Genomic DNA, 15,757 nt, shown 5'->3' with positions numbered 1-15,757 from the left:
GATTTCTTCAAAGTTTACCACACTGCCCTCTCCATTGCTCTAGTCTTACTGCTGCTGCCCCTTGCTGATTGACTCACATGCTCACACCCTGTGCTGGGCTCTGAGGATTCAAGGACGAGCAGGGTTTGGTTCCTGCTGTGATGGAGCTCACTGGTTGGCCAGGCAGACAGACATATAAACTGATAATATAATAGGGTATGGGGAGAGCAATGCTCAGGGAAGTGCAAGTGAGCTGGTCTGACGTGACCTGGGGAGACCGGAGGGCTTCCCGTAGAAGGTGACATCTGAGCTGCTTTTAGCTCTGGTCTCTATCACTGCTCACTACAGGAGTTCCTTGGTGGGCTTCTCTGCCTCTTTTATGGACCCTCACCAGGCCATTTTCCACAGAGCTGTGGAGCCATTCATTTATAGCCTTGCTTAGCCCCCTTAGTGGCTTCCCATTCCCTCTCAACGGGTGAAGTCCAAAACCCTCAGCATGCATACAGGACAGACTCTTCGAGTCGTTCTCCTCAGCCAGGCTGAACTTGGATTTCTCCAAACGTCCTTGTGCTTTGCTTGGGCTGTTTTCTGTGCCTGGGATGCTGCCCCGTCTGCGCCCCCCCTTTGATGGGTACTTGCTCATTTGTCAAGACCTGACTCAGAAGTCACCTCTCCCATGAGACTTCTCTTAATTCCCTTTTCCCCTCCAGAATCAATGACCTCCTCCTTTATATGGGCTCTGTCTATCCCATATATATTTATGTAACAACACAGATAGCATTTTATTACACTGACTTGTTACAAATCTACCACTTGACAAGGGCTGCACTTCTGTCTTACTTGTCCCTAATTGTCCCCAAACCTAGGTCTTCTTCTGCCTGGAAATGTGAACCAAATGATTAAGTGCAATGCACTGGCCATGCTTAAACTTAATTTATTAATTCTGTTTTTTTTCAAGTTGTTTTTTTTAAATTTAATTTTTATTTTATATTGGAGTATAGTTGGTTTACAGTGTTGTGTTAGTTTTAGGTGTACAGCTAAGTGACTCAGTTATACATATACCTATTCTTTCTCAGACACTTTTCCCATATAGGTTATTGCAGAATATTGAGTAGAGTTCCCTGTGCTATGCAGGAGGTCCTTGTTGATTATCTATTTTACATATAGTGGTATGTATATGTTAATCCCGAACTCCTAATTTATCTCTCCCCACCATGTTTCCACTTATGGTTTGAAAACAAACCATAAGTTTGTTTTCAAAGTCTGTGAGTCTGTTTCTGTTTTTTAGGTTCATTTGTATCATTTTTTTCTTCTGATTCCACATACGAGTGATATCATATGATATTTGTCTTTCTTTGTCTGACTTACTTCACTTAGTATGATAATCTCTAAATTTATTAATTCTTATGATAGTATAATGCTGGCCCTTGGAGATGTCTAATCTTGCCTCCAAAGCTCTCTCAAATACTAACTTTTGGGGGGTTTTGCTTTGGGCAGACAGCATAGGTTATAATGTATAGTCTAGACTGAGCATAAATATATGGGTGTGTTGGTTAGTCCAAAAGAACTATTTAGCAAATCCTAATGGGACCAACTTTTCGAAGCATTGCCCAGGGAGATAATAAAGGGAGCGAATTGTTATTACTGGGTGTGTCTAGGAGTTTGTGGCTCTGCCTGTAATCTTTTATATTTTTGTATATATGCTGCATGTAATTTTTAAGGCCACCCTTGGCTATCGCTTCTTGTTCAGCGTAGGCTCAAGAGTGCACTCAGCGCAAACACTTGACCTGGGAGTGCAGCTTTGAGTTCAAATGGAAGCTTAATGACACTTCAAAGAGAGGTAGACTTATTTAACAAAGTTTTGTTTTTAGAACACTCAGTAGCTAATGTCATCTGCTGGTTGGCTTGTATTAAATGCTGGCTGTAAACCAGCTACGCCTGGGGTGATGCCACACGGGGCGTTTCTGTCAGGAGTCGGGAAGCATGACCTATACCGGGCCCTGGCACTTGCCGTGTTAGGCGTGAGTGTCTGCTTCGTTTGTGTTTACTCTTTCTCACTGGCCACCTATCAAGTTCCATCCCTACAGAAGGCATGCTGGGGCTGTCTTTTGGAGTTTGGGAATCCAACAGATGTGGGTTGGAATGCCAGCTCTTTTATGGGCTTAGCTGTGTGATCTTGGATAAGTAAATTAACCTTTCTGAGCTTTTATTTTCTCAGCTCTAAAATAAGTGTAATGATACCGAACTCACAGAGTTGTTGAGGGGATGAAATGAGATCATGTACGCGATATCTAACACTTAGCAAGTGTTCCACGCATCACAGATGATATTCCTATCAACATTAGAACTGTCCTCTGGAGATTACAAAAGAAAATGAAATGCTCTGCCTTTTAACATAAACTACCTAAGCCTGTAAGATGCGGTTTTTCTTTTTTAGATTACCGGAGTCACTTTGGTTTGTTTGTTTCCGTGGGTAGGTTGTGAAGGAGGCAAGGCAGCACCTGGAAGGGAGGGGTCCTCTAACCTAGTGGTTATGGACGTGGCTCCGGAGTCAGACCTACGTGCACCTACATCCTCACTCTACCGTATTCTAGTTGGGTGGCCTTAGATAAGTAACAGGTCCTTTCTGGACTTAAGCTTCTTTGTCTGCAAAATAAGTATGATGACTGTTCCTATAATCAACTTCATAAATTGTTAATGGACTAAATAAGAATAAGGCACAAAAGGCCCTGAGGCACAGTGCCTAGCTCAGTCGGAGCTTTTCAAGGGTCATCTACTATTACTGCTATTATTGCCGCAGGTGAGCTGGGGGAGGTGATGGGGAGGCACCTTGGTTTACCTCGTGTGGTTCTGTTCCGGTCTGAACGGCTTGTGTGTGTTTGCGTCTTAGCACTGTCTTCCTCATGGGACCAATGAAACAGCTGAAGCGAATGATAGAGCCTACGCGTTTGATTGCAACCATCATGGTGCTGGTAAGGGCTGCCTGTTCCCTGGATGTCTAAAGTAGGAGTGTTTGTTTCTGCTGTTTGCAATTTTTTTCCTCTTAAACCTAAGACTTCTATCCTTTTCCCTTTCATCTTGACTTACTATCTGATGCCTGTAACCACTGTGGCAGAAGGGAGCATTCTTTATCTAATATTTTTTCCTCTCTTCCCCCGACTTGTGTTTCAGTTGGTGTTAAGGTACTGCCATTTCTATAAAGCCCCTCCAGAAGGTGTTGCTTCTTAAATTGGCAAACTCATGTGGTAATAAGAGGGCTCTGACACCCTCCTGGTGGTGGGTGATGCCACATACAAGGAAAGCTTAGAGGGAATAACTGGGGAACACAGGGTTCATTCTCTCAAGTAGGTGTCCAGTCTCCTAGCATGGGCTGTTTTTCCCCTTGTCATTCTCTGACTTTGGGATCCTGTTTGTTTTTGTCAGTTTTCCTGAAGCAGGTGTGGTTTCCTCATGGCCCAGCACCCCCGTTCCCTGCTCTCACCACAGTGTCTTCAGTCTTGTCCTATCTTCCTGTCCCATTAACCCAGAATGCCTCTCCCTTCCTTGGGCCCTTTCCTTCCATGGGACCATCCCATCATTCCAGACCACATCCTCTGGACTGCTGTTACAGTTATCAGTATTGCAATGTCCAGACCTTGAGCAGCATACTTTGTAGTTTCATTTGTGTACATCTCATTTTTTCAGGTGAGTAAGTTCTCTAAGGCCGTGGCCACACTTGCTCCTGTTTTGTGTCCTTTCAGAGCATTGGGCACCATGCTGGACACCAAAAAATTATTTCGGTCATATTTATTGAGTGGTTACTGATACAGCAGGATGGAGAGGACAGGCATGACTGACAGCTGGACCACTCATTGTTTTTGGCCATCCCTGGATGTAGATGGCCTGGATAAGTCTCTTGCAAAAAGAACTTACTAAGAAAGGACTCAGGGACAGTGTTAGGTGACGTGTAAACAAATAATTGACTCTCTGGCTGTGAGATTGACATCTAGTGTTAACCTTTGTCCTCACATGCCCTTTCTCCTCCAGACGCTAGTGTTTGGCAGGAGTTAAAGAGGTGTGTGTTTTACCTACTTTAGTATATGTTGGAATGGAAGGATGGATGGATGGGTGGACCAGAAATGTGCTTGTGTTTGCTGGGCAGAGATTGTGGGAAAATTTGAAAGTAGAAGAGGATCCTTCTCTTTTTAATCTACATGAATCCTTATTGGCCAGTTTCATTTCACTGGGATTTGAACTGCTCTGCCGAAGACGGGTGCTCGCATAGCTTCAGTGCTTTGAAATGAAGGATGCATTTGGTTGCTGTGATAACTACAGAATCTGATTACTGCAGTTTGATGTGTTGTTGTAAGTTTGTCAAGAATGATGTCTTTACAGTTTCTTCCCCTCCCTGTTATTGTATTAATTAAATAAAGTTTCCTTTCTCTCTCTAGTTGTGCATTACGCTTACCCTGTGTTCTGCCTTTTGGGTAAGTGTGTATTTTAATTTTCCTTAACCTTTTTGGTGTGTGCCTCTTGTCACACACGTACCTGTAACCGTATCATTTTTCTTCCAGTGGCACAACAGAGGGCTTGCTCTCATCTTCTGCATTTTGCAGTCTCTGGCCCTGACGTGGTAAGTAACCTTTTCGACAGTCCCTTCCCACATCGATCTCTGACTAACGCAGCTGAAGGAGATAAAATCCCACATGGTGTGGGTAGGAGGATTGGGAAAACAGAAGCTTTTCGACTTCAGAATCCTTAATGATGCGAGTCAGATCACACCGCAGAGCACCAAAGCCTGTCGACTCAGCCCACCGCCAGTAGGTGGCGTTAGTGGCCTTGAGTGGTCGTGGGAGGCTCTTTGCCCACTGTGGCATTTTTGCTGGGCTCAGGGTTGATTTTGAGATGTTACAAACGTTATTCAACCACTCACGTCTGGTAAGGGCAAGGACAATGAAGTTGTGTAGGGGCTGGTAAAAAGACGCTTGTGAGTTAAACAGGCATTAAAGAAAAGGGAAACTGGTAAGGAAAATCGTGAGTGTTACATTTGTGGTGGGATGAATCATTTAACAGAAGGACAAAGAGTGAATTGTCAGCGGCAGATGAGTAGCAGTGACTGACGCAATGGAAAACCGTGTGGCTGTGCGCCGTAGCAAAACCAGGGAGTTGTGCCCTAGGGGCCAAGCATAGTGAGAGGACCACTGGAGACATTATCATTCAGAACCATGGATGGGGCTGTAGCTTCATGGCCATTTCAAACCTGTCCAACGTCAAAGTACGGGGGTGGTGGCACGTATGGAATCAATAACTTCTGAGACGTTTCTATAATATGTTCACGGTTTATCAAGGGATGGTATCTGCCAGAACAGTTTCATAAAAATGTGACTTGATCTACTTTGGGAAAAAATGTTGGCTCTAATGTGAAGAAAGGAAGACTGTGAACGTTTTAAAGCTTCCAAGGATCAAATGTTGTCTTATTTGATAGAAATGCATCTTGAGACTGCAAGCTTAACACCCATCCTTCCTTTTAGTAATTTTGGACTTTTGAATAAATGTACTTTCAAAATGCCCTTTGGAATTTATTCCAAGTAAGTCAGCTTTTGTACGTGGTGAGTGTCAGCTATGGAGGAGAATGATGGCCTGATTTTAATGTGACACATACAGTGTGTCGTGGGTACTGAAAGGGCCTGGTGTGATGGCTTATGTTTATATTTTGGTTTTCTTCTCGGGGCAGAAATGAATCCCTACGTACACATGCCTTTCTTTGCATATAGACTGATTCTGACGCCATTTTTTAAAGGTTCCGCGTTCATATGTGCAGCCAGATGGCCCTATTCCAACCCTGATGTGTTCCAACTATATGCGCCTTCTTAGAGTTGATTGGCTTCCAGCCCGCCTGACACCCAGGCCTGGTCTTCGGGGGCGTGGCCAGCTTCCTCCCCTCTGTGGCTCCATTCTGGGCGAGGGGGCTGAGCTAACTGGGACCACCAAGATATCTGTGGGCTTGGGTTCTTAAAGAATCATAGCTTGCGTATACTTTCATCCATAGGGCAGTTGGTAGTGCGTTTTTTTTTTCTTTTCCTGTTCTCTTTTCTCTTCTTTTAAAATTATTAGGCACAGAGCAGAAAATTTATGCCAACAGGGTAGAAGCTGTATTCTGTTGCGAACTTGTAACGTGTTAGAGGACAGCTGATCTGCATTTTATTTGATGTTCCTTTAGCATAGGGCTTCCAGGTCATCTGGCTGTCTGGAATCTGCCTGTTGTAGGTAAGGCTGCTGGCTCATTTGGTTAAAGCAGTAACCCCGTGAGGCTGAGGTGACAGAGTTGTCTCCATACGGGCCTTCTGCCCTCCTACTTTGGCTACAGAGGACACCCCATTCCCTGTTATACACATGGCACCGCGCGCGCGCGCGTGAATGTGTGTGTGTGCGCACACGCCCTCCACGCTGAGGAGGGAGGGGGTCTGGATACATCACCGCAGGTGCTCTTGCAGCTCAGAAACCCAATCCACTGTGTCATCTTCCACTCCCTTCATTTGACTTGATCTTTTGTTTGTTTTTCATTGTAGGTATAGCCTTTCCTACATACCATTCGCAAGGTAAGACTGTCTTTAGGATTATAATGTCTGTCATTTGGGGATGAGGATAGTTTGCTTGGGGCCTTTTAGTTTAGGGTGCTTTCAGAGAGTTCATGCCATTTTATCTTTATGAAGATCCTTGGAGACGAATAGGCAGATGTTATGCACCTATTTTATAGATTAGTAAGTTAATGCCCCTCCCCCCACCCCATAATACAACCTGTGATGGGCATTGACCCAGGTCTACCGATTCCTGGCGCTGGGAACATTCTGCTGTGATAGACAGTATGTATATGCTCATTATCACTCTTTTAACCTGTAGGTTTGAGGAGATTTTCCTAAAGGTGAATATCACCTTAGTATCACTGAGCGAGGGATGGAGGGGGTCTACGTTCATGCTTGTTTTCTTATACTATCCCACTGATGGGAACATTTCAGAAAAGAATTCATAAAGGGAAAGTAGGCAGGGCCAGGACTCTGGAGGACCAGGGTTTCCTAATTACCAGTGTGACCTTGAGCAGCTCACTTGACCGCCCCCCCCCCACCTCACCCGGCCTGAAAGGACTCGTGATAACTGACTGGGGTTGGCCCCTTCTCACTCCGAGCTTCTGACCTCCAAACCTCCTTTAATTAGCACTTTCAGTGATCTTTGCCTCTGACTCTGTTCTCATGTCACCATTTAATTTCCATTCCTCTCTTTCATGACCTGTGAACTAAAAAGAGGCTTTTCCTTAACCGTGTTGAGGCAATGAGACATGTGCGAGAGCTGGGAAGGAGGTAGAGCAAGCTTAGGCCTTCCGAGGCTGTTGCTGACAGTGATCGGAAGACGGTGGCGAGTGACTGATTAGATGAGAAGTTAACCAGCCCACCACGTTAAAGGCAGCTGGGTGGCTTTGTGAGTAGGCTTTCCAGGTCCTTTAATATGTGTATTGTGAGCTGCCACAAGGGACCTTATTTGTCCCTAAAACCCTTTCTTGTGCAGAGCATCCGCTGGGACTTCAGTGCAGAGCGTATCTTAAGAAATACTGTCCTAGGGCTTCCCTGGTGGCACAGTGGTTGAGAGTCCGCCTGCCGATGCAGGGGACACGAGTTCGTGCCCCGGTCCGGGAAGATCCCACATGCCACGGAGCGGCTGGGCCCGTGAGCCATGGCCGCTGAGCCTGCGCGTCCGGAGCCTGTGCTCCGCAACGGGAGAGGCCACAACAGTGAGAGGCCCGCGTACCGAAAAAAAAAAAAAAAAAAATTAATGCTGTCCTAGAATTATCTTGATAGCAAAATGCAGTGCCCGCTCATGCGAATACATTCTCTCATGTTCCCTCCCTCCCTCATGTGACTCCAGTGTCCTTGGCACAAATGCAGCTGAGAACACAAGGAGTAGAACTGGGGTGAGAAGCCCTAGAACATGGCCAGATACGGCGGTGGGATGCATGTGCCTGCTTGAATAGAATAGTAATTTGCTGAGCCCTCACTCTTTCCTTGCACGCTCTACACTGAATTCCAAGGAGCAAGTGCCTGGGATAGAGCTCATACATCGGGGTAGCAAGTGCTCAGTACCTATAGAGAGCTCCCTGTGCTAGGGAACTCCTGCAAGATGTCCCTTAACAAGTTTCTGCTGCCTGCTTAGAAAGGAGAAAGGCCCTAGTGCCTATTTGACTTAATGCTTCCGGTGCATCCTGTGATTATGGTTGATATTAAAGTACACAGTCCTGACTAATTTCTTGGTTTTAGATAGTTTCCACTTTCTTCCTATCTTTTCCTCTGATGGTCATGGTAGCGATTCTTTATTAAATACCTACTCTGTTCAATGCACTAATTCCCAGACTGGTCTACAGGGTAAGTGGGGATGTGCCCTTTTACAGATGAGGAATTTGATACTCAAATAAGGCAAGTCCCTTCCCCGGGATAATATTAGTAGTAGATGTTGAAGCTGAGGTTTGATGCCATGTAGATCTGACTCCATGGTCTGGGTGCTTTCTTCTCTGCAGCGTGCTACTCTGGGTACCCAGAAAATCTCAAGGAAGGTCTTTACCACTTCCAGGAGCCTTTGGAGTGATGATCTCCCATTTATCTTTGTGTTTTTTCTTCCTAGGAACGCTGTGAAGAAGTGTTTTGCTGTATGTCTTGCATAACACACGGCCGGTTTTGCAAAGCTTTGGAAGGCATGGTGGATGGAAGCTCGTGGACCGTGTTGTAAATATCTTCTAAATCTCTGTCTCACAGACATGTGCCTTTGATCTTGCAGCGACATGCTGCTTGCATTCTGAACACCTGAGGGTTGCTTTTGGAGGCAACGGTGTGTTCCCAAACGCAAATGTCTGTAGCACGATATGAGAGGTGGGTTCTGTATCTGATGGAGTGGAATCTTCCTCATGCACCTTTACATGGTGTTCCACTGAGTTCTCGTAAATAAAAACCTTGTTAAGCAGCAGCAGATAAGCCTTGGGAGCCAGTGATTCCCAGCTGGCAACAGGCCGCCCTGTTGGAGTCACAGGGGTGCAGCAGGAAGGGATAGAGTTTGGGGGTCTACAGGGACTTCATAGATTTGTTCCTCAGCGTGGCATCCGTCACCCCTGCCCCACACAGCGTGGACACGCTTCTACTCCGGTGTCTGGGAACAAGTGCTTCTGCCCTCCTGACAGCTGCACACGAGCCCGTGGCAAGTCTGGCCGTGGAGTGAAGTAGAAAAGGAGCACTTTTTGGTGATGTGTGTTGTTTTTAGACCTGAGCCGTGGCTCTTTTGCTGTTCTGATTCCACACCTGCCCATAGAATGTATTTTCTAACATTCAGTGCACACTTTTTTTCTCTTGGGTTTTTCTTTCTCCCCGCCACATATCTTTACTCTTGACCTCTTGGAACGAGATTGAGAGAGAACAACGCAGCAGCAGCAAACACTACTGCTTCCTTTTGGACAAGACCTGGTAGGAGGTGAAAAATGTTGCTGCTCTCTGCTGTATTTTTTCCCCCCATTATTTATAAATGTTTACTTTTAAAATGATTTTGTTTTCCATTCTCCCCTAAAACGGGGCCAGGGGAGAGTAGGTGGGAAGACAGAGCCCTGCCGTGGAGGCAGCAGGAAGTAGGCACGCCTGCCCAGTGACCTTTAAACAGTCCCAGCGTTTGCAGTGGAGCCTGTCCTGGAAACGGTGGGAGAAGACACCAGGGGCAGCGGGGTGGCCATATTGCAGCTTGATGTCTGGCCACAGACAAAGTGCTTTCATGTCCCTGATCTTGTCTAGTCCTTGTAGGAGCCTTGTGATGAAGCAGGGATTGTTATCCCACTAGGCAGTCAAGGAAATCAAGGCTCAGAGAAGTTACGAGATCTGCCCAGAGCCACAGTCGATGGCAGAACTGAGCCCCAAGCCTGGGTGCCCCAGCTTCTGTCCCCTTCATGACACCGCGTTTTGCCAGTGTGGCTCTGGTGTTACCTCCTGTAACTGTTTTCCCCATTTTCATCCGCCAGGCCTGTGCCTTTTCTGGTTGCAAGCTCTCTACGTCATTGTATCTTCTCCTGCTCAGTCTCCCTTTGGGAAGCTTCCTCTTGGCTCTGTAGGATCTCCATCAGGCCTTTTGTGCCCTTTAGCTCCTCCTTGAGGCCTGACCATCAGAATGCCCTATCTTGATCGTTGGAGTTCTTGGCATTACAGGACCTCCAAAGTCACCTCCAGAGGAGAAGTCTGTTTGGGTTTGCCTTTCTCTTCTTCTCCCAGGTTGGCCGGTCCGCTCAGGCTCTTGCTCTGGGAATCTCCAAACCAAAGGCAGTGGTCCACTGCTTGTCTCCTTGCTTGTGGCCGATTGCTGAATTCATTTTCCTGCTGCGGCCAAGACCTCAGACCGGTGAGGCTTTTCTTCTGAACTGGGGAGGTATGAACAGGCCTGACGGGGCCAGAGTGTGGAGCCAATGTTCCTGGGTCCTTTTCTAGGCTGTTGAGGGCATCCTGTCTTCTGCCGAGGCCCCTAACCTACCTTCAGCCAGGAGTGGAAAGTATATGCTACCATCTGGCTTGTGTGGGGTTCGTTCACAGGCCAGGTGCTTCCAGGAGGCAGCTCAGATCTCAGAAGGGCTCTGTGAAGGCGGTCAGAAGTCGTCTTCTCTTTAGAGCTGATGTGAGGCTAGCCTGGTCACTATGAGCTTCAAATAGCCTGGAGTAATACACCTAAAAGGCTGACCCCTCTGGGCCCTTTTCAGAGGCTGGACTTGACTTTGTGAGACATGAGGTTAAGATGTCACCAGGCCTGTGTAATGTAGTGGTGGTGAACGTGGGCTATGAAACAGGGCTGGGTGTGAGTTGTGGTTCAGTCACCTGCTAGTGTCATGTTGAACAAGCTCCTTAACCTCTCGTCCTCACATCGCTCATCTGTTTAAAAATAATGGGGATAATGATTCCTGCTGGATCATCACAGGATGTCAATGAGAAACGTGTCAAGTGCTTAGCATGGGGCCCAGCATAGGTAAATGATATCTCCGTCAAAGGTGGGTATTATTATTTAATCCCGGAAATAATGGATGACCATTGAAGGTGATAGGGTGACTATCTCTGGCCATTAATTCATCTGAAAAAGCTTATTTGGTAGTATGTGTCCGGCACTGTAGGCATTGCCATGCACTATCTTGTTGAATATTCCCAATCACTTTGCCAGGCTAGCAGGCTTGTCTCCATTATTAGAGAGCCTCAGAGCGGGTAAGGGGTCTGTACCAGATCTCACCAGCCGAGGGCGCTAGCTCTTGCGTGAAAGCTCATGCTTTGCCTTATCTCTGGAGGCCTGTGGCCAGTTTGTTCAGACAGCTCCAGTCCGGACACCTTGGCAGCTTGTGGGTGATCCCGCCTTCCAGGATCTTCCAGACTGAAATTTTCCTTCTGCCGCCTTACCCTTTGGTTGCTTCCCTACTTGTTTTTGTCTGCCGGCCTGTAGGAGTAAGAAATCTACTTCAAATATGCTGAAAGCTGTTACCAAGCAACTGTGCTGGTTAAAAGCAACCTCGTGGGTGAGATGACGAGTGGAGAGTTAGGGTTTTAGGTCCTGTGGTTGGTTGTGGTCTCTGTTTCCCTGCTCCCCTGCCTTCTATCCTACCCCGTTCACTGCTGGGTGAAGGAGAGATCCTTGCATTCTGGAACGAAGGGAACCCTTGAGGCAGCTGTTTTGTAGACAAGGAATGTGTTCATGCAAGGCTGTGCTTCCAACCGCTGGGTGGGAGCGCTGGCCTGAACGCTCTTCCCTGGCCGTGTTTGCCTGTGACCGCTGTGTTGGGAGCAGCATTGCTCTCCAGACTTGGAGAACCGGCTTCCAGTGCTCTTGGCCCTCTCTGCCTTCACCCCACCCCTGAGAGACTGGGCGGGTCTGTTTACTAACTCGCTGCTTCCCATCTCCTCCTGTCTCGCTGTCTAAGAGGTCTCCCCTTTTGCCCGATGTGCTCAGGGGAACCTCTGGCTCTCCAGCCCCTCTGCGTGGCTGTGCCTGTGGCCACTGCTGCAGAGACCCGGTCGAGGTTCCTGCTCTCCCTCCCTCCCACAGACGGGCCGTCTTGTCCTTGGGAAGGACCGACCACTCTCCGCAGCTGAGCATTCTCACCGGCTTCACTGTCTCAGTGCTTGGAGCTCCTGTGCATATCGCGCCTGTACGGTGACTGTGGATTATCCACCTGAGTGCTACCTTCCACCCTAATCGGTACATGCTCAGGGAGCAGGAAATACAATCATGAAATGCCTCTAAGTAAAATTACTTTTGGATACTTCTGTTAGAAAAGATAATTAAGAAGTGGGTCATACCTTAAAAAAAACCAAAAGGGGTGTGGGGATGCCGGTTTGGCTGCTTCTGCTTTTGATAGCTCCACGAGAGTGACATGTGTTGGAACACGTGTGATGAGACTTGGTGGAATGAATTAGGGAATGGAGCTGCAGCCCTGTGGCTGTGGAGTCCTTTTTCTATGGGGCTGCCTACACCTGTCTTGCCTTCTCGTCTCTTTCCTTAGATAACTTCTGACTAGAGTCTGCTGTAGGATTCCAGATACTTCAAAATCCACAACCCATCCTTCAACTTCATTTTCAGCAGATCAACAACGACAGAAATCAGTGTTTAAGGTTTATAGAGCCATGTTGCTAGATTACAGGCATTGTTCTTTTGGTTTTAAAAATCCAAGACAAAATTTTTAAGATAAGTTTGAAGATGTGCCGTAGCTTCCTTGCAGATAGCATTTTAAAGAAAGCGAACAGACCTTCACCTGAAGTTAAATACTGATTGATATCTGTGTAGCTCTCGGTAAGATTGACAAAAGAATTTACATTTAGAAGTCTAAATTTTTTAGCAATTTCTATTTAAGAAGTTGGGGGATTAAATCATGTGACTTTCAAGCACCTTCTAATTCATAATTTTATGCAATTCTGAGATCTGGAGGATTTTTTGTCAAGTGAAGAGGAGAGTGCCGTGCAGTGTTCTTGCCTCCAGTTTACTTGAGATAGGGCGTTTAGTCCCGCTTTTCGGTTATTTCTAGTTCTACCCTGAATGCATAGGTGACACTCCTAAGCCCCTGGTACACTTAAGCTTTGCTGTTGAGGGCTCAGATTTCTGTCCCTTGACCTCACAAAAGGCCTCACAAAGCACCGGCAGAGGTCTCACCACAGAGCTTGTGAGCAGAGCCCATGGTCCATCAGAGCCTTTGTTAATGTACATTGACTGAATAAAATTATGTGCTTCTTAGCAGGAGCTGATAAACTGACGATGGGCTTGGAAAGGTACAAAACATTTTCTATAGACGGGATGAGCTGAAAGCAGGGAAGAGTGTGTTCACTAGATAGGAGGAACATGGCTATTTGGAGTGAAAGGTCAGTCCACAGCATCGTAATAAACAATTACTACTGATGTGGATATTCACAACAAAGTAATGACACTACACTTAATAAACAGCACCAAAAAATAGACATAGCATGGACAAAAGTTCCCTGATATAAATGGCTGCGTAGACTTAATATCCTTGTGGATCCTTGGGAGGTATCCTTTGAGACCAAACTGAGACTTGTCAGAGAATGTTGCCCTCTGCCTGTTGAACTACCATACTGCAAGAAGAAGTAATGAGCCTTAAGTACAGATGAACCTTGTGTAATGTCTTAAAGGGGAACCATAGTTTACATGCAATCTTGTGGTCTTTGTGCTATGAGAAGTGCTTATTTTGCCTTTTTCAATATTTTTGCTTGACTTTGCCATTTGGAACAAGGAAAACAAAAAAAACCTCTGATCTTTCACTGCTTTTGTACATTCTGATTGTGCAGTTAAGGGTAAGGATGCTCAAAAGCCCATGGGGAATTTATATGCGTTCAGAACGTTGTACCTGTTTTAGTATGATGAGCTTTTAAAACACTTTGTTAAAACATCAATTTTTGTAATTGTATAGATACTCAGCTAATTTTGAATGCTGCTGGTGGCATACCTAAATTTTCATATCGCAAAATATATTCTTGTGTGCTGCTTTTCCTACCTTGAGATGCTCTTTCATACAGTGAAGATTGTTTTCTTTTTACTAACTCATTTCAGAGAAAGAATTTTACTGTTAAGTAAGCTGGTTTTTTCCCCCAAGTATCACAAAACAATTCTTTTTTTTTTTGCTTTTTTCCTCCAATAAATGATAGCATTATGATCTTTAGTAAATCTAGTGTTGTCTCTTATTCATGTTTGTTTTTCCAGGAGTCACTGAGCCAAATGAAGATTGCAGGACTATGAGAAAAGACCATGTCTTTAATATGAATCCTTAATGGTAGTGTACATCGTAGGCACTTAAAAGATGTTTTTTGAGATAAATTGATATGTTTAGCCTCTCTTTCAAATGACTTCAGGATAAACACAGGTCTAAGGACAGTTCTGAAGGTTTTTGAAAGGTAAGACATTTCAAATGTTTATTTTGGAATATTCCCACACACCTAGCTGGATAAGTCACTTTATGTAAACTAGGTTGTCAAATTAATTACTAAAAGGTTTTTAATAATATCTCCTTATTCTTTTAATGTCTGTAGCACTTGTAGTTATGCCAGTTTTTCATTGCTGATACTGGTTATTTGTATCTTTCTTTATCTCTATCAGTTTAGCTTGAGGTTTATCAATTGTATTGATAGTTTCAAAGATAACTCAGTTAAAAAAATTTGAACATTTAACTAAAGAAGATACGTGAATGGCAAGCAAGCACATCTAATACATACAATGTTGTCATTATATGAAGTTTAATGAAAACAGGTAAAACTCAATTCTAGACTTCAAAGACACATTCTTAGGTGGTAAAACTATAATGAAAGCAAGGAAGTTATTTGCATAAAAGTTTGCATAGTGATTGGTTTGAGAGGGACGGAGAGGTTAATGATTGGGAAGGGACAGGATGTGGAGGGAAACCCTGGGTATTGGTTGTGTTTTATTTCTTGATCAGGTGGTACTTACAAGGTGTTCACTGGTAAATCATTGCGCTGTGTGTTTTCTGTGTATGTGCACTTCTGTGATATGTTATATTTTATAATAAAAGAACCAGCTTTGGTTTCATTGATTTTCACTATTGGTTGTCTGTTTTCTATTTAATTGATTTCTTTTTGTTTTTGTTTTGTCCAATAACTGTTTATTGTGCTTGCTTTTACAATAATTGATTTCTTTTTATTATTTCTTTTCTTATATTTACTTTAGATTTATCTTTTCCACCTTTTTAAAATTTATTTACATTTTTCCTGTTTATTCTTATACATCCAGCATTCAAGTTATAAAAATTTAAAACAACATATTTAGTTAAAAAAATGGAGACTTTGGGGATAAAACCCAATGGACTAAGGCTCAGTCTCTTATTTTTTATTTTCCTTGTTGGTTATTTATTTTAAATATAGCAGTGTGTACATGTCAATCGCAAATTCCCTAACTTTCCCTCTCCCCCCACCCTTCCCCCCAGTAACCATAAGTTCATTCTCTAAGTTTGTGAGTCTGTTTCTGTTTTGTAAATAAGTTCATTTGTATCATTTTTTTTTTTAGATTCTGCATATAAGTGATATGATATTTCTCTTTTTCTGACTTACTTCACTCAGTACGACAATCTCTGGGTCCATCCATGTTGCTGCAAATGGCGTTATTTCATTCTTTTTAGTGGCTGAGTAATATTCCATTGTATATATGTACTACAACTTCTTTATTCATTCCTCTATAGATGGACATTTAGGTTGCTTCCATGTCTTGGCTACTGTAAACAGTTCTGCAATGAACATTG

The 15,757-nt window shown here is 44.6% G+C and overlaps 1 protein-coding gene across 2 annotated transcripts in view; it reads left to right on the top strand.

Annotated features, from left to right (window-relative positions):
- SFT2D2 (SFT2 domain containing 2) overlaps positions 1-15,757 on the top strand; it is a 59,400-nt gene that overhangs the window by 9,300 nt on the left and 34,343 nt on the right. Inside the window, exons 4-8 of one of the 2 annotated variants that reach the window (XR_009563519.1) lie at positions 2,870-2,951; positions 4,410-4,445; positions 4,533-4,591; positions 6,528-6,557; positions 8,626-8,726. Coding sequence is in view for 1 of the 2 variants with exons in the window: in XM_030875548.2 (XP_030731408.1) it covers positions 2,870-2,951; positions 4,410-4,445; positions 4,533-4,591; positions 6,528-6,557; positions 8,626-8,665 (247 nt within the window). In the remaining variant the exon portion in view is untranslated. Of the gene's footprint in view, positions 1-2,869; positions 2,952-4,409; positions 4,446-4,532; positions 4,592-6,527; positions 6,558-8,625; positions 14,933-15,757 lie in introns of those variants that run through there. The other variant, XM_030875548.2, reaches the window with a different exon arrangement.

This window comes from Globicephala melas, chromosome 1 (assembly GCF_963455315.2).
Source record: "Globicephala melas chromosome 1, mGloMel1.2, whole genome shotgun sequence".
Taxonomy (NCBI): domain Eukaryota; kingdom Metazoa; phylum Chordata; class Mammalia; order Artiodactyla; family Delphinidae; genus Globicephala; species Globicephala melas.
This window is presented reverse-complemented; position numbering and strand designations above follow the sequence as displayed.